Raw genomic sequence first — 22,476 nt, 5'->3', positions numbered from 1 at the left:
ACTTGCTTCACCCGTAAGATGGAGGTAAGTGTGTTTGTACGTGTAAAGTGTTTAGCACAGTGCCCAGAACATGGTAAGCACCAAAGACATGTTATTCATTACTGTGTAGTTGCTGTTATGTGCTAGACTCTGGGCAAGGTGTTTTTTTTAAAAAAAAAACAAACTGGCTTTATCCAGATATAATTGACATATCATAAAATTCCCCATTTTAAAATGTACAATTCAGTAGTTTTTAATTAACAGGGCTGTGCAAGCATCACTGCAATCTAATTTTAGAACATTTTCATTCTCCCTCCAAAAAACCCCATACCCATTAGCAGTTACTCCCCTTTCCCCAACCCATGCCCCAACCCCTGGCAACGATTACTCTACTTTTTATCTCTATGGATTTGCCTATTCTGAAATTTCATATAAATGGAATCATACAATATCTGACCCTTTGTATCTCTTTCAGCATAATGTTTTTGAGGTTCACCCATGTTTTAGGATGTATCAGTATGTCATTCCTTTTCACGGCTGAATAATATTCCATTGTGTGGCTATACCACATTTTGTTTACCCATTTATCGATAGACGAACATTCAGTTGTTTCTACTTTTTAGATATTATGAATAATGCTTCTATGAACATTCATATACAAGTCTTTGTGTGGACGTATGTTTTCATTTTTCTTGGGCACATACGTGGGAGTGGAATTCCTGGGTCACATGTTAACTCTATGTTTAACATTTTGAGAAACTTCCAAGCTGTTTTCCAAAGTGACTGCACCATTTTACATTCTCACCAGCAATGAATGAGGGTTCCAGTTTCTCCACATGCTCGTCAATATTTCTCTTTGTCTGTCCATTTTATTTTAGTTATCATAGTGGGTGTGAAGAGGTATCTCAGTGTGTGTGTGTGTGTGTGTGTGCGTGCGTGTGTTTTAAGAAGCCGATGTTTATTTTTCAACAACCCTATTTCCATTTTCTGTTTAAGAGCCTGTGGAAGAACAGCTTAAGACCACTCAGTGGTCATTCCTACCCACTCAGCGACCTGAGTGGTGGGAGCTGCAGACCAGTCTTCAGTGGCAGGCTGAGCACTCCAGTCTTCAGCAGGGAAATGCTGGATAGGCACAGAGGGCACCTGCATGCTTTCAGACCAGTCTGCGACCTCGAGTTTAGCAGCAGTAAACTCAGGAGCTGAAGAAGTCCATTCACCCTGAAATTCCTCCTTGGTCACAACCTTTGCTGCAGCAGCTGCTCTTCCTTTTCAGTCTCTTCAGATCTTTGTAGAAGTAGAGATCAGACATGACCTCCCATAGATGCTCATGGGAGATGGTGCCACACATGCGCAGAACTTCCCAGGCCAGCGTACACCACATCAGACCCACTGAGTGGGCTCCCTTTTTGTTGCATGGGAAGGCAAAGTCCACGTGGCACAGAGGAGAATCTGTGTTACACAGAGGCATGGTAGGCAGGTTAACATAAGACATCTCTGTGTGAGGCCAGTGGTTAGCCCTGGGATCAGTAACCACCAGAAGTCGTGGCTCCCTGAAGGTGTCCTAGATCTGGTTAGTGAAGGTTCCAGGAGTGAAGGGGCCAGGAATGGGAGTGGCCTTGATGGCAGCAGCACACTTCAGCACAGCTCGCTGGCTAGTATTTCTGGAGGACATGACACTAACATCAGCCAGGTTTTCAATGGCGACAATGGCACAAGCCATAGCAGAAGCTTCTCCCAGGTTCTCTTCAGATTTATTATGTAGATGCCATCACTTTTCCTTATGTAGATGCACTGTTCCATTTGGAAGTCAAGGTTGGTGCCACCTAAGTGGTTCTCAGCTGCAAGGAATTTAAGTACATCCTCCTTTTTCACCTGCAAGACATCAGGGGCTCCGGACACTGTAAAAGTTCCTCTTTAAGTTATGATGGGAACTCAGAACAATGCCTTATGGGTAGCACGGAAAGCTTGTGTGGTTTTGATCTGCATTTCCGTGGCGGCTAATGATATTGAGCATCCTTTCATGTGCTTATTGGTCATTTGTACATCTTCTTTGGAGAAATGTCTATTTAAACCCTTTGCCCATTAAAAAAAATTGAGTTGTCTTTTTTGTTGACCTGTGAGAGTTCTTTACATATTCTGGACACAAAGCCCTTAGATATATCATTTGCAAATATTACCTCCCATACTGTGGGTTATCTCTTCTGTGTTAAATGTTTTTGCATGCTTTTTTCCAAGACCACCTCTGTGAGGTAGGTGTTATTGATAGGGAAATGGAAGTTCAGAAAGGAGAAGATGGAATTTAAATCTAGTTTTGTGTGATGGTAAAACTCGTACCTTCTCCTCTACCCCAACCTGCCCACAAAGATGAGTGACAACATGTTTCTGGCTTTAAGGAACTCATCTGGCGGAGGACATAAAACAAGAACACAAATGAATGTGCTATGAAGCAGAGTTCCACTTGTCCCACAAGTGCCACAAGAAAGGTGTAGGGGAAATGCAGTAGGAAGTCAAGAGGAGAGAGAAAGCGAGCACTTCTGGCTGGGGAAATCGGAGCTGGCTTTGGCATGGTGGCATTTAAGTCTTGAAGGCTGGGTATAGTTTCATTGGATGGAGATGATGGACTGAAAGAAGGAGAGCATTTCCAAAGGAGAGCAGAAAATGAGGGTTGAATGAAGGAATGGAGCTTTGATCCTGAGATTGGCTGCCATGGGGAGTCCCAGGGCTTGCTGGGATGGGAGATCCTGGGACTGCCTTGGTTGGAGGACAAGGAACTGGCTAACCCGTGGGATCCTGGGGTGGGCTGGGATAGGGGAACTGGGCATTGGCTTGGATGAGAGTTTAGGGGCGGCTGGAGTAAGGGATGCCTGTGATGTTGTGTGTGGGGGGTGCAGTGTACCAGGGTCTGCCTGGGATGGGGGAGATGGGGACTGGCTGGGCTGGAGGGACACAGGCCTGGCTGGGATGGGGAGATGGTCCAGAGACCGGCTAGGATGAGAGATCCAGCGACTGCCCATGACATGGGCTGGGGGGTGGTCGCCTGAGATAGGTCCAGGCGTTGGATGGGATGGGGAATCTGATACTGGGCTTGGCAGACTCAGGGAATGGGGAGTCCGTGGAATGCCTGAACCTGGGGTCTCCCTGGCATGGGGGTTCCTGGGATGTCTTCGGTGAAGATCTTGGGCCTGGCGGACCCGAGGGACATGGGAATGGATTGGGATAGAGGGCTTCGTTAGGCTGCATTAAGTGAGGACCGGGACTGATGGAATGGAGAGATCTCTGACAGTTCCTGATGGGACTAGGCCTGGCTTGGCCTGGGTGCCTCGAGGCGGGTCGGGCTTCGGGTGCGGGTGGCAGCTGCAGGTGGGGCACGCGGGGGCGGCCTGGACGAGCAGGGTGGGGGCGGGGGCGGGGGGGCGGGCCAGCGGCCGGGGCGGTCCCGCGCGGCCGCGCTGCGCAGTGACTCCGCAGCGGGCGGAGCGCCGTGGGCAGCGTCCTCCCTAGCCGTGGCGGTGGTGGTGGCGGCGGCGGCAGCGGTAGCGGCAGCCGCAGCCTCAGCTCCTGCTACCGGTGCCGCCGGCCCCAGCGCTGTCTCCCGGGCCCCCCCGGGCCCCCGGGCCCTCGAGCCCGGTGCGTGCCCTCGCGTCCCGCCGGCCCCCTCCCCCGGCTGGGCCCGGGGGAGGGTGGCGCCGTGAGCGAGCGGGGACTGGGCTCTCTTGCCCGTTCCCCTGCCCCTGGGCCGCCAGAATGGAGGCGGGGTCGGGGCCCCCGGGCGGTCCGGGATCAGAGAGCCCCAACCGGGCGGTGGAGTATCTGCTGGAGCTGAACAACATCATCGAGAGCCAGCAGCAGCTGCTGGAGACCCAGCGTCGGCGCATCGAAGAGCTGGAGGGCCAGCTGGACCAGCTCACCCAGGAGAACCGAGACCTGAGGGAGGAGAGCCAGCTGCACCGCGGGGAGCTGCACCGGGACCCCCACGGCGCGCGGGATAGCCCCGGCCGCGAGAGCCAGTATCAGAACCTGCGCGAGACCCAGTTCCACCACCGCGAGCTGCGGGAGAGCCAGTTCCACCAGGCGGCCCGGGACGTGGGCTACCCGAACCGGGAAGGCGCCTACCAGAACCGAGAGGCTGTGTATCGGGACAAGGAGCGGGACGCCTCATACCCGCTCCAGGACACTAGCGGTTACCCAGCCCGCGAACGCGACGTTGCCCAGTGCCACCTGCACCACGAGAACCCAGCCCTGGGTCGTGAGCGTGGCGGGCGGGAGGCCGGGCCAGCGCACCCGGGCCGAGAGAAGGAAGCTGGCTATTCGGCGGCGGTGGGCGTGGGGCCCCGGCCACCGCGGGAGCGGGGCCAGCTGAGCCGTGGCGCATCCAGGAGTTCCAGCCCCGGGGCCGGCGGTGGTCACAGCACCAGTACCAGCACCAGTCCGGCCACAACCCTCCAGAGAAAGTAAGGAACGTGTGTTTGTACCCCCCGGCTCTTCCCCTCTAGTTCCCTCTCCAACTTGTCCGCCTGGTAAAGTAAGAAGCCAGTGTCTGATTCCATGTCCTTTTCTCCTGTCCCAGCCTGTCAGGAGAAGCCAGGTCCCCCTCATGCAGCGACACCCCTTCTCTAGTCACCCCAGACGGGGCTGGTCGGATGAGTGCAGGCGTCTCTTCTTTCTCAAAACCGTGGCCAGTGAGGGCCTAGAGTGGTCATCACCCCCTCCACTTCCTTCACCCCCTAGCTGTATCCTTGCCAGAAGATGGTTTTTCTTTTACTTATTTATTTTGAATATGCTGGTTGGGATTTTTATTGTCTGCGATGTTGTCAAGTCAGACCCCCAAGGGAAAGAAAGCCCTCCCCCCACTTTTTTTTTTTTTTTTTGGCCTATTCGGGTCTCTTCTGTAGGTCCTTAGTGCAGGCCTGATCTTGTCTCCTCCGGCTGCCTCAGCTCCATCCTTTCCCAGGGAGGCGGGTGGGGGCCAGAACGCCTGCTGGAGGTTGAGACATCCGTCTGAGGAGAACTGCCGTACATCCTGGCTGGGAGAGCAAAGATGGGGGAGCAAAGATGGAGGTCTGACCCTTGGCTGGTTCCTCAAAGACCACCCCCTCTCCACCCCCAAGAAAAACACCACCCAATTAAACAGTGTACCAGAAAGGGAAGTCTACAGATCTTTCCTCTTTTGGATCAGAGCCAGTTTCTGTTCTAGGGTCTGTGTGTCTGCCTATTTGGGACACCTTGGCAATATCTCTTGGGTTGGTGGGCCATGGGCTGGGTGCACTTCTTCCATGCAGATACCATGGTGAGCTGGCTGGGATGAATGTCAGGCTGAGAGAGTCAAGGGCACGCAGGCTCACAGGGCTGCCCTAAAGGCTCCCTGATTTCTCTTCCGCTGTACTGGAGACAACGCTGAACTGGGAGTTAGGAGACCCGGCTTCCCCTTCCAGCTCTGCTGAAGATTGGCTTTGTGACCTTGACTGAGTCCCTTCCTCTCTCAGGCCATCAGTTCCCTCATATCTTTCTAAAAGGCAAGGTCTGCCTTAAATGCTCTTTGAGGACCCCTCCTGCTTAGATTTGATGGTTCTGTGGCTAATCCAGCCACACTACAGAGCAAGTCTGAAGTCCTCTAGCGAATGGACAGCCTTCCCCCTTCTCTCACTGCTCAGCTGGTCCTACCATGTGCCACAACCAGTAGAGTGTCTCTTGGAGGCTGGGCTGGGGGTGGGGAAGCCTTCTGCCTCAGGAAATCTGCTGGGAGACAGCTCTCTGCAACTCCCCCGTGGTGAGGCAGCAGGCTGGGGTGCTGGGTTGAGATGGCTGCGCCCCAGGAGCAGCAGCTGCAGCTCGAGGGCTCGGTTGGGCTCCACTGCAGTGCACCCTCAGCTGAATTTTGGTGTGGGCTGCCCCAGAGTAGTCTTGGGGTGAGGGAGATGGGCTCTCCTGTCCAGGTGGGGCTGCTGGGAACTGATTCCTGGAGGACTGCCTGAGTGCGGCTTGGGGCCCCATACTGGAGGAAGGGTCCAGCTCAGTCAAGCAAGGCCCTTTCAGGAGAGGGCCATGGTGGGGTGGGGGCAGTGGGCGACTTGATGGGCATTGTGGTCCTTGAGCTTGGGCTGCAGAAGACTTTTCTATCGTGGTCAGGCCAGTGATAGAGGAAGCAGCCTCCTTATGTGTGGCTCCAGGGAGCAGAACCAGGAGCAGTGGGAAAATTTGGTGTAAATCAGGAAGAACTTTCCAATCTGGCCATCTGCAGCACCATGTGGGGGTGGGGGCTGGCTGAATGTGTCCAGCAGAGGCTCAGCGGGGGTCAGAGAGAGCTGGAGAAAGCATAATTCCTGAATCGGTATAAAGCCCAGTGAAATGACCTAAGTCTTCCCCAATTCCAGGATTCTCTTACCCTCAGATTCTCTATCTACAGACCTGGGTCTGAATCTCTTGGCTGGCTGGGAGCCCGTTTGCTCTTGAGCTCTGTGCTTCTGCCATCCATGCAAGCCTGCCTCTTGGTCCTTCCCTCTTTTTGTGCACCCTCCAGGCTGTTTGTTGGATTTCCTTGCTTCACATTTCCTGCTGGATTAATAAGGGGATTTAAATAGTACTTTGAATTTCTCCTAACCATATATTCAATATTTGCACATCCATTTTTACCTTTTTTGGTCCTCACAACAGGCCCTGTGCAGTGAGCGTTAGCAACTCCATTTTAGAGATGGGGAAACTGAGGCTCCAAGGGGGAGGGACGTTGCTCAAGGTTATGCTGCTGGTTCCTAATGGAGCTGGGACTAGAACCCAAGTCCACTTGTCTCCGAGGCCTGTTGTTTTTCCACTAGAGCTCTCCAACCCACAGGAATCTCTTGGCATCGGGACCTGGCCAGGTCACGAACTGGGAGAGGCCAGGAGAACCTTAGGTATCTAGAGGATTTGAGCTAAAGGAGATGACTCTTGGATGAGTGGAGGAGTCAACAGGGGAGGGGAGAAGGCTATGTCTCCCTCCTTTCCACTCTCCTTCCCAGCCAGGCGTCAGGAGGGCCTGTTGATGCAGTAGCCATTGCTGCCACCACAGCTGCTTCAAGGGACTCCTGTGCCAAGCCTGTTCTGTGTCTGTAAGGAGTGGGTGAGAAGGCTGCTGCTGGAAGCCAGGGCAGGCAGGGTGGGAGTTTAGCAGCAGAGGCTGCAGCATTGGGGGAGGATAGGTAGAGCCGGTACAGGCTGGGCGCTTCTGGTCCCCAGGCTCCCTCTGGTGGAGGAAGAGGGGAGAGACGGGCCTAGGCCCAGCTGCCGTTTGTTGAGGGCCGCTTTGCCTAGGGACTTATTCAGTCCTCCCAATGACCATGTGTGTCTGTCACCACAATCCACATTTTTACAGCTGAAGAAACTGAGGGCTCAGGGAAGTGAAGCAACACACCAGAGGTCACACTACCCATAAGACAGACTCCTGGTCCTGTGAACTTTCCCTATATGGTTGATAGCAGCTGTCATGTCCACTCCCACCCATGTCATCCCCCCAGGATTCCCACCTCCTCCCGCACTGTCTCATCTGGACAGGTTTCTGGATGCCAGGCTGCCTTCTGCTGTGCTCTGGGTGTGGCCTTTCTAGTGCAGCATAGAGCCAGATGAGGCCTGACTTCCTGCTGGCCGCTGGTCCTCTGTATGTGAGGGCTTTGCTTGTTTGTTTTTCAGTAGCTGCTGGTCTCCACCAATGCTCAGGTCTTTTTCTTTGGGATTGTTGCCTCCCTCCAGATGATTAGAGAAGGGCTGTGCTTTGGCGTTGATCTTGGCCTGACCCTCCTTGCAGGTCTGGTGCCTGGAATGATTTATAGGCGTGCTGGGGGCCACTGCTCAGTTGCTCCACGCTGAAGAGAGCTGCATTTCCCATACTTTTTGCATGGGCCTAGCTCTGGCTCTACTGTGGGCGGTGGGGGGCTAAGGCTGGTTTGGTGGTAACTGCATACTCTGCCCCCAGCCCATGCCCGCCCTGCAAGCTGGCTCACTTTGGGGGACAGCTACCAGAGGGGCCAGCCTGTTCTTGACAGCCAGGGCAATGTGTGATCTACCACATGGCTGCTGGCCTGTCTCCTGTGTGCAATGGGGTGTCAGAGTGCTCCCCGCAGGAGCTAAGGGCACTGGGAGGGAGGGAGAGAGTGGGCCCAGGGAGGGGCCCTGGGGAAGTCTGTCTTCTTTGTGGTCTTGAGGATTCTTCCCAGGGGGATTCTCTCCTTCTTCCCAGGAGGAAAAACCATTTACTGTCCCCCTACTGTGTTGGAAGCCTTATACTTGTGTGGGAGGAAATGATAATGTCGAGTTGAATGAGAATTAGAGGAGTCTTGCTTCTCTGTCTAGATCCTGGGCAAGAATGGGGTTGTTTTCATCCACAAACATTTCTTGGCTGTGTGCACAGAGCAGAAGGGGCCACCAGGCTCAGCAAACACCGTGCTCTCTGTGCTGGAGAGCCCCTCTCCCCCTGGCCAGAGACACAGGGTTCCAGGCCTGCCCATTGCGATGGTACTCAGGACAAAATGAGTAGCAAGGGCGGTGAGGAATGGAGGTTTTTCAGACGAAGGAGAGATCAGGTCAGGCCAGGCCACTGGTCGAGGACCCGGGAGGGGAGCTCTGAAGAGAGTGGGTGTCTCCTGGTGTCCAATGGAGGGCGAGGTGGGAGTAAAACTGGACCCAGGCTTGCTCTCTGCTACTCTTTCATCTGTCCCACACCCTGCCTGCTGTGGCCTCTGAATTTGCTGGGAGTGTCGTAAAGGCATGGAGCATGGCGAAAAGGCCACACGTGTCCTGAGTGAATCTCAGCCAGGCACCACCCTATGTGGCTTTATGTAATAATAGCTAACATTTTTTTTAAACTGCATTTACTGTGTGCCACGCACTATTTGTTCTAAGCGCTTTCCATGTATTAGTTCATTCAGTCTTCACATGAATCCTTTGATGTAGATATTGTTGTTAAATCTGCTTTACAGATGAGGAAACTAAGGACCAGAAAGGTTGTTTAACTTCCCCAAGGTCACTCAATGAATAAGCAGCAGAAGTGAGAAGGAGCTAAAAGGATTCCAGGTGGTCAGGCCCCACAGTCTGCCTGCCTCCTTCTTACCCACCATGCAGTATTGCCTCTTATCTCATTCGCAGAGTCCCTTCCAGGTGGGTGTTATTATTATCCTCATTTTTCAGACGAGGAAACAAGAATCAGAGAGGTGCGGTGACCTGCCTGAGGTTACACAACTGCATGGGCCCAGAACTGTCTGGCTCCCGAGCCCATGGTACACCATTGCCTCCTGCAGGCTGGGTATGAAGATGTTGAAGATACTCCAGGCATGGCTCCGGGCTTGCCCCAGCAGAGCTCTGGGGACCACTGCTTGAGTCAGGCTCCCTCTCCTGATGGCCTCCTGGATTTTTGCCGTAGTCTCCTAATAGATGCCCCTCCTGCTCTTGCTCCATCAAGCCTCTGATGAGGTACGGCCAGGCCAAGGTTTCTGCAGAGCTCCAGTGGTTTCACTGTCTCTTGGCCTGCAGGAGAATGTTCAGACTCCTCTGCCTGCCATGCACAGTCCTCTTGGGATCTGCCCCCAACTTGCCTTTCTCTTCTCATTTTTTTCGTAGTCCCCTTTACATAGACCGGGCTACAGCCAGACTGGCCTGTGTGCCCCAACATTAGCTCACGCAGCCTTCTAATAGCCTCTAGGTCTTTGCTAATGATGTTCTCTTCTCCTGGGCTGCTCCATCTAGTTCCCAGGCTGAGGCCTGCTGTTACCTCTCCCATCCTGTCATCTCTCCCATGTTTTTTCACTGGTCCCTCCCAGTGCTCGGTCTATCCCTGACCCTTGAAATGAGCACTTTGCCCCTTTTTGCACCTTGATGGTTATTTGTTTACATCTTGTGTCCTACTACATCGAGAGCCCCTTCAGATTGAGATTTAATGACATATATCAAGTGCATTTTGTGTCAGTCCCTGGGCTAGGAGCTGTGGGCATGAAGGAGCTGGAAACACAGCACAGCACATAGTAGCTGCTCAATAAATGCTGAGTAGACAAATGAATGTCAGATTAAGTCCTGGTGCACTAATAGCCAGAGATGCCTAAGTTTTTCTTCATTCCAGGACTCCTCTAGAGATGACTCAACTTCAGAATTCTCTTGGCTTCTGTATGGCTTTTTCCTCGTGCTCCCTGGAGCTGTTTGGCCTCTGCTCTCTGTGCTCCTCACGCTCACCAGCCTCCCAGTTGGTAGAATGTCAGGGTAGCAGACTCAGACTAGTCTTTGGAGACATTTAGGCCAATCTGCTTATTGTTAGCTCTCCCTCCTGTGCCACGGCCATGTCATACGTGGTCTGGACCCTCAACATAAGATCTTCTGTTCTGAAAGGAGCAAAGAGGCCTGTGTAGGACCTGTGTGCAGTTCGCCCAGTCCAGCGGGACGTTACTTATTTGTCTGTCAAATCTGTATTGGGCTCAAACCCTGGGCTGGACACAGTGTCTTGGAGTCGGAATAAGGTGCAGCCCCTCTGGCTCATTCCCTGCTGTCTTCCCTGGCAGAATCATAAACATTGGTCATGGGGAAGAATGATGAATAAATGACTTCCTTCCTCTTTTGAGGTAACTCATTTAGGGCAAGAGCATTTGCTAGTTACTCGAACTTCCTCACGGTGTTTGGTCTCTCCTCAAGCATCCATGTTGAAAGCATTTACACAGGGAAGCCCATTCTCAAACACTTAGCTGAAGCTCTCTGGGACCTTAGCATTTGAAGAAAGTGTGGTGCTGTGGAAGGAGGATTTTGCGTGACTCTAGGCAAGTCACTTAACTTCCAGAGCCTCAGTTTTCTCAAGTAGTAAATGGGGATAAAACTGTATTTTTGGATATACAAGATTCGTCTTGCCCCGCCCCCACAAAAATGTATCAGGAAATTTCCTGGCTGCCTAGCACACCCATCGAGGTCCTGATCAGGATGGAAGACTGAGAGACAAGGACGGAAAATAATACGTGAGGCTGCCCTGCCCCCTGGAGGTGGACTGTAGCAAACCAAACAACCCAGCCGAGATTGTCGCATCACATTCTTTTCAAAACAAAGATGACAAGCCAGAGCTACGTGGCCCATCAGGATGATTTTGCTACCATTTTAGAAGGAAATGTATCACCATTATCACCTGATATGTACCATTTCACTAATATCAACCACATTTCTTTGCAGCTATGTGATTTTTATACCTTTTTTTGAGGGATAATATGACTACATATCTGGGCCTGGTAATTTCCTGCTGGATTCCAGGATGCAGTATACTGCATTCACTTAAATAAAACCAATATTTTCCTCTATATAACCACTTTAAAATTATTGTCATTATATCTGTGATAAAAAGTACCTAATTTCTTCCTTCCCCAAAATTTCCTTATAAAACTGGGAGGCATGTCACACAACTGTATATGTATAGGTGTAGGTATAGGTATAGGTATATGCTAACCAATTCATAAGTTCCCATATTATCGTGATTGTTGTGAGAATTAAATAAGATGACATATATGAAGTGTTCAGCACATAGTGCATGTTTAGTCAGTGATAGGCATTTTTATTATTAATAATAACTTTGCAAAAATGCCATGGAAGGGCAGGAGGGAGAAGCCATGTGGGAGCTCACCACATTTCTGAGAGAGAGGTCAGTCCAGTGAATATTGTGTGCCTCATATGTGCCATGCCTTGTGCTATTGCAGGTAGGGAGTGCTGTAATTAGTATTATTTAGTTCCTGGCTTCAGGGTGCTCACAGTTTTGTGGAGAAGATGACCGTGGGGGCAGCCCTGTGGCCGAGTGGTTAAAATTTGCGTGCTCTGCTTTGGTGGCCCAAGGTTCGCTGGTTCAGATCCTGGGCGCGGACCTATGCACCACGCATCCAGCCATGCTGTGGCAGCATCCCATGTGGAGGAACTAGAATGACTTGTGACTAGGATATACAACTATGTACAAGGGCTTTGGGGAGGAAGGAAAAAGAGGAAGATTGGCAACAGATGTTAGCTCAGGGCCAATCTCTCACCAAAAGGAAAAAGACTTCTTTAAAAAAAAAAAAAAGATGACTATGGAAACAGATGATTGCAGTGTGGTTTCCTGTGTGCTATGCCAGAGGGGAGCTAAGGGGGCCCTAGGTACCCAAATGAGAGACGTCTACCCAGACTGTCGGAGAGGGCTTCCTGGAGGAGGTGATGTCTGAACTGAGGCTTGGAGGATGAGTGGAGCTAGCTGGGTAAAGGAGGACAGCATGTGGGTTGGTGAGAATTGGGGGCAAAAGAGAGGTTAAGGCAGAGGGGACAGCATGAGCAAATGTACAGAGGCACGGAACCAACAGGATACGTGGATGTAGAGCACTTTTATCAGGTCAGTACAAACTAGAGCACAAACAGGGAGGCAGAGAGGGTCAGGAGAAGAGTCTGAAGAGTTGGATAGCCCAGATCACAAAGACACTTGAATAGCAGGATAAGGAGCTTTATTCTGTTGGGGATTGGGAGCCGACATAGGGTTTTAAGCTGAGGGAAGAGGTATGCATTGTAGGGCATGGGGTGATGTGTTGAGAGCCAAGTTTTGGAGAGATCTCACTGGAGGGCAGTTCGGAAGATATTTTGGAGGGCATTTGTGAAGAGGCTGGTGCGATAATCTAGACAATGGATGATAAGGCCTGAGCTTGGGCAGTGGGAGTAGAGATAATCTATTGGAGGAGAAAGACAGTCATGGTACATTGACAAGTGCTGTGACAGAGGGGAGTGCGGCCTACTCTGGGAGTTCACAGGAATGTCAGCTATGTATGACCAGCAGGATTTTAATAATACCAGCATAAAAATCAAGAAACTTCAAGCTGGAAGGAGCCTTAAAAATCATCCAGCTCTCCAACATCCATTTATGGTAAAAACTCTCAATAAAATGGGGATAGAAGGAAAATACCTCAACATAAGAAAGGCCATATATGACAAACCCATAGCCAACATCATACTCAACAGGCAAAAACTGAAAGCCATCCCTCTGAGAACAGGAACAAGACAAGGGTGCCCACTCTCACCATTCTTATTCAACATAGTACTGGAGGTTTTGGCCAGAGCAATTAGACAGGAAAAAGAAATAAAAGGAATCCAAATAGGCAGTGAAGAAGTGAAACTCTCACTGTTTGCAGATGACATGATCTTATATATAGAAAACCCCAAAGAATCCATTGGAAAACTTTTAGAAATAATCAACAACTACAGCAAAGTTGCAGGGTATAAAATCAACATACATAAATCAGTAGCATTTCTACTCTAATAACGAACTAACAGAAAAAGAACTGAAGAACACAATACCATTCACAATCACAACAAAAAGAATAAAATACCTTGGGGTAAATTTAACCAAGGAAATGAAAGACCTATACAACAAAAACTACAAGACTTTCCTGAAAGAAATGGATGACAACATAAAGAGATGGAAAGACATTCCATGCACATGGATTGGAAGAATAAACATAGTTAAAATGTCCATACGACCTAAAGCATCTACAGATTCAATGCTATCCCAATCAGAATCCCAATGACATTCTTGACAGAAATAGAACAAAGAATCCTAAAATTCACATGGGGCAACAGAAGACCCCAAATTTCTAAAGTAATCCTGAGAAAAAAGAACAAAGCTGGAGGCATCACAATCCCTGGCTTCGAAATATACTACAAAGCTACAGTAATCAAAACAGCATGGTACTGGTACAAAAACAGGTGCACAGATCAATGGAACAGAATTGAAAGCCCAGAAATAAAACCACACATCTACGGACAGCTTATCTTTGACAAAGGAGCTGAGGGCCTACAATGGAGAAAAGAAAGTCTCTTCAGCAAATGGTGCTGGGAAAACTGGAAACCATGTGTAAAAGAATGAAAATTGACCGTTCTTTTTCACCATTCACAAAAATAAACTCAAAATGGATCAAAGACCTAAAGGTAAGACCTGAAACCATAAGGCTTCTAGAAGAAAATATAGGCAGTACACTCTTTGACATCAGTATTAAAAGGATCTTTTTGGACACCACGTCTTCTCAGACAAGGGAAACAATAGAAAGAATAAACAAATGGGACTTCATCAGACTAAAGAGCTTCTTCAAGGCAAAGGAAAACAGGATTGAAACAAAAAAACAACCCACCAACTGGGAAAAAATAGTTGCAAGTCATATATCCGACAAAGGGTTAATCTCCATAATATATAAAGAACTCACACAACTCAACAGCAAAAAATCAAAAAACCTGATCGAAAAATGGGCAGGGGACATGAACAGACATTTCTCCAAAGAAAATATACGGATGGCCAATAGACACATGAAAAGATGCTCATCATCACTAATTATCAGGGAAATGCAAACCAAAACTACACTAAGATAGCACCTTACACCCGTTAGGATGGCAAAAATAACCAAAACAAAAAGTGACAAATGTTGGAGAGGTTGTGGAGAAAAAGGAACCGTCATACACTGCTGGTGGGAATGCAAAGGGTTGCAGCCACTATGGAAAGCAGTATGGAGATTTCTCAAAAAATTAAAAATAGAAATTGGATGATTGGATAAAGACGATATGGTACACACACACACACACACACACACACACACACACTGAAATACTACTCAGCCATAAAAAAGGATGAAATCGTCCCATTCACAACAACGTGGATGGACCTTGAGAGTATTATAAGTGAAATAAGCCAGATAGAGAAAGACAATCTCTGTATGACTCCACTCATATGTGAATGTTAAACATGTAGATAAAGAGAACAGATTAGTGGTTACCAGGGGAAAGGGGTGGTGGGGGGTGGGCACAAAGGGTGAAGGGGTGCACCTACAACACGACTGACAAACAATAATGTACAACTGAAATTTCACAAAGTTGTAAACTATCATAATCTCAATAAAAAGTTAAAAAAAGGAGAATTTTGGTTGGCTAAGGTTAAGATTAGAAGGGAATAGGAATTGACAGCTCATGGGTTTGTTTTAGGGGTGATGAAAATGATCTGGCACCAGATAGTGGTGATTTTTGCACCACTTTATGAATATACTAAAAATCACTGAATTGTGCACTTTGGTTTTTTTTGCTTTGTGGCCTACTTTACTCACTTAAGAGTGGCTCGAAGACATTGTTTCAAATCAATCATTGTTTCATATAAATACATTGTGACTCAGAAATTCTGCACTTAAGTGATTTATCCTATGGAAATAAAGTAGAGATGCCAAAAACAAAAATCATCCAGCTCATTTTTCATCTTACAGATGAGAAGACTGAAGCCCAGAGAAAGGATTTGTATGAAACTACTCCACATGTGAGCAGAGGAACTCTGATTAGAAGAGTCACTCTAGTATTAATGCCAGTGTTCTAAGCGTCATTCTTTAAATGTGCAGTTTGATGCCTCGCAATCCTGGAAAGGTTGCAGGGATCATTATCTTTGTGTCCTCCAGATGAGAAAACTGGGGCCCATGGAGGCTGGGTGACTTGTTGGGGAGGAAGTGATAAAGAGGAGGCATCACCTAAATAATGGGTCTCTTGTTTGATGGTAGACGGACCCTCTGCTCTGATTGGTTCAGCCCTTTGGAAATCAGATTTGCTAGATTCATAGCTGGGGAGTGGCCCCAGGTTTCCCTTCCTCCACCCAGCTCCCAGCCTTCTTTCTGCTGGTTTCTGCCTTAGAGGTCCTCATTTAATGTAACTAAGGCAGCTCAGAGGCAGTTTCTGGCCTGACAGCCAGGTCTGTCATCCCCTTTTTTCTGTTTTCCTGGAAGAGGGTGGCCCTGTGTCTGTCATCACTGTGTCCCCATTGCCTTGGGCAGGGCGTCTCTGGCCTGGGTGCCTTTGTTTTAAGGCCCCATGGTATGATACATAAAGAATGAGTTTTGGAGACAGACAGACCTAAGTTTGAGTCTATGCTCTGCCCCAACCCACTGGATGACCTTGGGTAAGCCATTTTACCTTCTCTGAGCTTTAGTTTCCTCGTCTGTAAAATGGGAGGACAATACCCATCTCTCAGGATTAACCAGATCATTTGAAAGGCATTCCTTGATACTTGTAGGTGCTCAACAAACAGTCATTTCTAGGGGAAGAAAACCAGTGAAATAAGTCCTGATCATGCCAAAGCATATGCTGTTATACTTCATTTCATAATCATGAGATCACCTGAGATTCTTTGGTTTTTATAGGAGGTAACTCATCCAAATATCTAAATAGCACATCATTAAAATAGGACAACTTAAAGTTTAGCAAAACAAAACAGAACAAAACAAAAACAGTCATTTCCTTCTCATTCATGAAATCTCCCATGGACAATGACTTGAGGATTCAGTGCTAGGCAAAGATTTGCCTCCTCTGAAAACCGGTGTATTTCCTCCTTCCTAATATGAGGCTGCCATGGCTCATTGTATCTTGCTTTCTGCCTCAGCTACCAGTTAATTTGAAGTATAGCTCTAGCATCTTTGTTGATCTCTTTTTCTGAGTTCTTATTTTGTAATTCAATTTGTATTCTTTCCTTATCTGTGTTATTGGAGTAAGCCACCTCAAATCCTTTGTGACTCAGGCAGGTGAATACCTAATGGGTGTAAATAGTTGAATGAGTGGAAGGCTGGAGAGGCCGGACTGGCGACTGGAGTTTGAAGAGGACTGGAGGGTGGTGCAGCCTGGGGCAGCCGAGAAGTCATCTGCGTGGATGACTGAGGTACTGTGAGGAGTCAAGGGGTTAGTTAGGGGAGAGTCAGTCCTTCACTTGCCTATCTTGGTCCTGCTCTAAAAAGAAGCGTGGATTGGAGAAGAGGACCTCACATTAGCTAGAATCATCAACCTCCCCATTTTGTATGTACCGTGTGAGAAACCGAGGTCCAAAGAAAGAGGAGGACTTGTTCTTAAAAATTAAATCAAAGTAGTACATATACTGAATTTTAAAAAGGCAAATGGTACACAAGGATGTATATAGTAAAAAGCTGACATCTCCCTGTCCCCCACTTCCCAGTGCCCAGAGGTGACCTCTTTTACCATTTAGGTTTTCTGGTGCTAACCTCATATCTCTAAATATATGCTTCATGGTTATTTCTTCATTTATCAACTTTAAACATTATCTATTGACTTTTTCCTGCTATGATAAATGAGAATTTAGCTTATTTACAACACTTGACTCTTTCTCTCCCTCTCCCAAATTTTGATAGTTATATTTCTATTTTGGTTCCTCTATTAGTTAACTTTGTAACTTTATTAAATACTATTTTAAACTGTGATTTTTTATTCCGTCAATTTTCCACAGTATCTCTTGACCACTCAGTTTGTAAGACTTAGTTATTAGTGCCCCATCCTTCCCTCCGTCTCTCCTCTGCCCTTCCATCTCCCACTTTCTGTGTTCTGTACTTTTGCATCCAGTGAGGTTGATTACATTTGCACTCTATCCTGTAGTGATAATAAGGTCTCCAGCGCTTTATCTAGACAAATTGATTTTAAAAGTGGACCACCAATACACTGCGTTTATGTGGTCAATGACTGTGTCAGTATTATTCATTGCGGGGCCAAATAGTGTACTATAATTGCACCTTACTCCCCAGAGGTCCACTCTCACAACTTCTGTACTCCCAGGAAAATGTTTCTAACATTAAGATGAAATGAATTTTCCTTTCTTATGCTCTACGAATTGCTCAAAATCATGCCACTTTTTACTTTGTTTCATATTTGGACCAGGACTTTCTTTCTGCCTTTCTTATTTGTTTATTTACTCCTGCGAACCTTGGGATAATCATAGCACATCTTCTGGGGACATTTTACTTGGAGATTTTTTAGGAGAGGGACTTTTTTTTACTTCCCACTTAAATATAATATGCATATAGAAAAGTGCTCATACCACAAATGAGTAGCTTGGTCAATTTTTACAAGCCAGACACACCCTTGTAACCAGCACTCAGCTCCAGGTCTGTTTTTCATTTATCCTACCTGGTGCTCGGTGAGCCCTTTCAATTTGATGCACTTTGTGTTTTCATACGTAATTTCTTTGATGGTTTCGTCCCCTTCATTTTCTCTGTTTTCTCTTTCTGGAATGTCTGTTAGTTGGATGTCGAACTTCCTGGATTGATCCTCTAAGCCACTTACGTTTTCTCTCATATTTTCTATTTTGAGTTAATGGAAGGCCTGACTGAGATGTCTGTATATCCAGGTTGGCTCGTCCACTCACTGGCTTTATTTTAGGTGAGCCACCAGGGAGCTGACTGTTATAATGGGTGCCCCCCCAAATGCCAGTGTGAAAAGCAGTTTATTCGAGGGGCACCAACATGCCACTAGGTGCTATAGATCAACCCAGATCGTTTAATTCCTTCAGCCAGGGGCCCTCTGATATTTTGCCCGGGGGTGAATGCCAGGCAGCTTATGCTCTGGATCTGGTGCTTGGGGGCATGGCGGGGAGGATTTCATATACTTACCGTCAGTTTGCCCCCCTGTTTTCAGCTCCTGATTGCTCCTGCCCTCCCTCCTACGTACCATATCCAAGTCCAGACTCTCTGGGCCTCTGCTGGCCCAACTGGCTCCCTTCTCAGCTGCAACCTTCTGAGTGGTGTCCCTGGCTTTCCTTCAACCGTGAACACTCTTCTCTTTGTTTTTTGCTTCTGGAAATTTGCTGAAATTTCTTATCCGTTCATATCACCCTCTCCCATCCTCTTCACTGTTGTTAGTTCCTATCTTATTTTATTCCTTCACTTTCATTTTAGTGGGGCCCTGGGAGAGAGGGGAGATAAATATTTATACTCTTATAGTCCAAACTAAGGCTAAAGCTACTTTTAAAAATGGTCAGTCCATTTTGAGATTCAATCCAGATTGAGAATGGAAATTATTAGTAAACCCCCCAAATACCCAACCCTGGGTGGCCTCATTTTGGCATGTGTTGTCTCTGGCTCCAGCCCTATCATGAGCATTCCTGTGGCAGCTTCCAGAGTGCCCCATTTTCTCTGCTTCTACCATTTAGACCATGTAGTCAAGACAGCCCTCAGCTGAGGAACTGGAGCCCTGGGTTCTGACCCCCACCCTGCCACTGTCTCCCTCTAGACCCCTGGGCCAGCCCCTCCACCTCTCTGGGTGCTCTCTCTGTGACTCGAGACGATCTGGGCCTGCTGTGAGCTGTGGTTTGGCAGGAGTGGGTGGGTGCTTGGAGAGCAGCCCAGCCTCCTTTGCTTAGGCAGTGGGAGCAGGTGGGCCAGAGGTGGGCCCCAAGCACACGGGAGGGGGCTTTGAGGCTGAGCTGAGGCTTCTGCCACAGCAGGCTGCTCTGGCTGCTCCTGCTGCCGCCTACTCTCTTTCCCATCATGGCTGAACCTCCATCCCTCTGCCTCCAGCAGAGGGAGGCAAGAAGGGAGGGCTGGAGAGCCAGTTCCATTTTCCTTTTCTTTCTCTCTTTTTCTCTTTCTCTCTCTCTCTCTCTTTTTTTTTTTTTTTACCATAGTTCTGAGCTGATCTGGACTGCAATACCTCTGTAGAACCCCACTTTCCCTTTTTGGTGCTCCCCACTTCTGTCCTTGAATGATTGTCTCTTCCAGAAGCACTCCTTGAATGCTCGTGGTGTGGGGAGACTTGGGCTGCACTATGCGGAGGAGAGATCAGAGCCAGGTGAGGGAAAGAGGCCAAACTTGCAAGCTGGTAAGGGAGATGAAGTGCTGCTTAGCTCTGGCGTGATAGAAGGAAGCTGCAGCTATAACAGTTAAAAGCATTAGTTTTGGAGTTAGACAGACCCAGACTTGAATCTCAGCTTCACTACTTATTAGCTGTGTGACTCTAGGTAAATCACATTGCTACTCTGAGCCTCAGTTTTCACATCTATACAATGAGAAGAATAGTAACTTCCTTGTGCAGCTGTTATGAAGAAAACACAAGTCCTAGACCATTGTAGGTGCTTCATAAATAGTCACTTTATTCTTTTTGGATTATTATAAAGCAGAATAGGGCCGGCCAGGTGGCGCAGCGGTTAAGTGCGCACGTTCTGCTTTGGTGGCCCGGGGTTTGCCGGTTCTGGTCCCGGGTGAGGATATGGCGCCGCTTGGCACGCCATGCTGTGGCAGGCATCCCATATATAACGTCGAGGAAGATGGGCACGGATGTTAGCTCAGGGCCAGTCTTCCTCAGCAAAAAGAGGAGGATTGGCAGCAGATGTTAGCTCAGGGCTAATCTTCCTCAAAAAAAAAAAAAGAGAAAGAATATGCTAAGGACCAACTAAAGCCTGCTTTAGTGATTGAAAGGAACATGAGGTTAGGAAGGCAGCATTTGACCTCCCTCCTCCTTGGGCCAAGTTGCCCAGGGGCTCCCCAGCAATTACAGGATGAAGTTCACCCTCTGTTGCCTGGTGTTCAAGGCTCTCTCTGTTGTAGTCACTGCCTGTCTTTCTTCTCTTTAAAACAAAAATGTGAAGTGATACTTGCTTCTTTATTTCCTGAAAAAGGAATTTTAAAAGTGATAGACAAATATCTCCTTTGAAGTTTACAGCAATCTTTATCATCATCATCATCACCATCATCATCATGATCATCATCATCCTTATCATCCCAGAGCTTGTTCAGCGAGTGGTGGTAAACAAGGACTCTAGGAAGAGTAATCAGCAGCAAAGGGATAACCAGCAACTGAAACCACCACGGCCTTCCTTTTGCATCTCTGCCCCCATCTTGGCCTTTGGTGTTGTGTGGATTCATTGCGGAAAGCTGTTACATTATCCAGCAAGCTTTCTGATTTGTCCTGTGGTTCCTCTAGTTGTTCTTCTCTTTTAATAATGTTTTAAAGATTTTCTTGCATGTCACCATTACCTTATCCACCTGACTTCTATACCTGGCTATTGTCATTTCTAGGGCGGATTCTTGGCTTAAATTGGCCTCTTAGAAAGGAGTCTTCCTCTCCACCTGAATTATCTTTCAAAAGGTTTTTACTTTTGCTTTTCACATTATCGTGATTTAGCTGGCATTTGAATTTGAGAGGCATCTTTGCCTCTCCCCTAGTGCTTTTCCACTTCCTGGCTGTCACAAGTAGGTCTTCATGCCACTGTGGTCTAGGAAAGCTCTTGTGTGCTCCTTTGGGTAAGACCACAGCTCCACTCATTTTTCTAGCCATTCTGTTCCCTTCCTGACCCTGCACTCAAGCTGTAAAGAGCCATCTAGGGTTCCCTAAGCATAGTGGACTTCTTTATGCTTCCATGCCTCTATTCTGGCTGTCCTCTGGCCAGGAATGCTTTTTTACCCCTGTCTACGTGGCAGATATCTACTCGACTATTGAAGAAAATCATCATTCTCCCACTGTTCCAGGCACTTGGAAACAGTGAACGAAATTGACAAAACCTCTGCCCTGCAGAGCTGACCTTCTAGTGTGTGAATGTGAGGGGCGGGGACAGAAAAGAAACAAATAAACAAGAAGATACAGAATATGTCAAATAGAGGTAAGTGCTATAGAGAAAAATAAAGCTGGGCAGGGGGATGGGGAATTCATAAGGCCCAGTCAACTCTACCATAACCAATATTTGCACAACCTTTTAAGCAACCTTTTCTCATTTAAGCATTTTCCAATGTTATTACGTATTCATTACAACCATAATCCTTCCAACAACTTTATCTACTTAGTGCTATTATTATCTCTATTATATTGATGAGCAAACTGTGCTGTAGAGATGTAAATCACAGTTAAGAGGGGCAGAGCTGGAATTTGAACCTAGGTCTCTCTGACCCAAAGCTTGTGCTCATAACTGCTAAGCCATTGTGCCCCCGGCAAGCTTCACCACAACTCTCTGAAGTTGGAATTTTTATTACTACCTATTTTATAGTTGGGGAAACTGAAGTTCAGAGAGGGGAACGGACTCATCCATGGTTGCACAGCAAATAAGTGGATTTGAATTCAGATCTGTCCAATGCTCACGAGTAGGCCCTTCTACAAATCTTGAGGCCTAGGGACCTATGGATTTGCCTGCCTCTGTATTTGTGGGGCCCAGGCAAGGTACCAGTTGAGGCCCTTGGCTGTCCTCCCTTCTCTTCCCACCTCTGGTTCATATGGAACCTAGAGATGTCTATGGACAACCCAGCCCACATCCAAGTCCTATCTATCTTCCCTTCCCCTTAGCCACCCGCTGAGCCTAGCAGATGGATCTGGTTAATAAGATTACACAGCTCCTGCAAGCAAGCTCAAGGATATGGGCAGGGACTGCTGGGGTCCTGGGTACCTAGAGTGCAGTCTAGAAGGGAGGGGGGCAAAGATGCTGATGAGCATATTCCTTTAGCCCCACAGACTCTTTACCTCACAGAGAAGGGCCTCTAAAGTGTGGGGCCCAGTGTAAGGGCTTCTGTTTCCCAGTACGGCCTATGATACTGTGATTTGTAATAGGCTGGGCTCCAAGATCCTCCTCCTTTGGCTTCCTGAAGTAGGTCCTGCTTTGCACTGAGGGGGGTGGCGCGGCGTTCCATGGGTGCGGGCCTTCAGGGTCTCTGGCCAGTGAAGAACGGAGCCTTCCCAGCAAGCACTGCTGGATGTGCACACAAACCCTTAGGTCTCTTTCACAGT

At 48.1% G+C, this 22,476-nt stretch overlaps 1 protein-coding gene and 1 pseudogene across 4 annotated transcripts in view; one reads left to right on the top strand and one right to left on the bottom strand.

Moving 5' to 3' along the window:
* Nucleotides 1-993: 993 nt before the first annotated feature.
* On the bottom strand, nt 994-2,993 carry LOC124245481 (40S ribosomal protein SA-like; annotated as a pseudogene).
* A 510-nt stretch (nt 2,994-3,503) lies between these two features.
* The window catches only part of IQSEC2 (IQ motif and Sec7 domain ArfGEF 2), a 77,689-nt gene continuing 58,716 nt past the window's right edge, over nt 3,504-22,476 (top strand). For all 4 annotated transcript variants that reach the window (XM_046673477.1, XM_046673476.1, XM_046673475.1 and 1 more), the window contains exon 1: nt 3,504-4,430. In XM_046673477.1, coding sequence (XP_046529433.1) covers nt 3,724-4,430 — 707 coding nt within the window. In that variant the 5' untranslated portion in view covers nt 3,504-3,723. The remainder of the gene's footprint in view (nt 4,431-22,476) is intronic.

This window comes from Equus quagga, chromosome 10 (genome assembly GCF_021613505.1).
Source record: "Equus quagga isolate Etosha38 chromosome 10, UCLA_HA_Equagga_1.0, whole genome shotgun sequence".
In the NCBI taxonomy this organism is placed as follows: domain Eukaryota; kingdom Metazoa; phylum Chordata; class Mammalia; order Perissodactyla; family Equidae; genus Equus; species Equus quagga.
The sequence above is the reverse complement of the archived record's forward strand: the minus strand, read 5'-3'. Positions and strand labels throughout refer to the sequence as shown.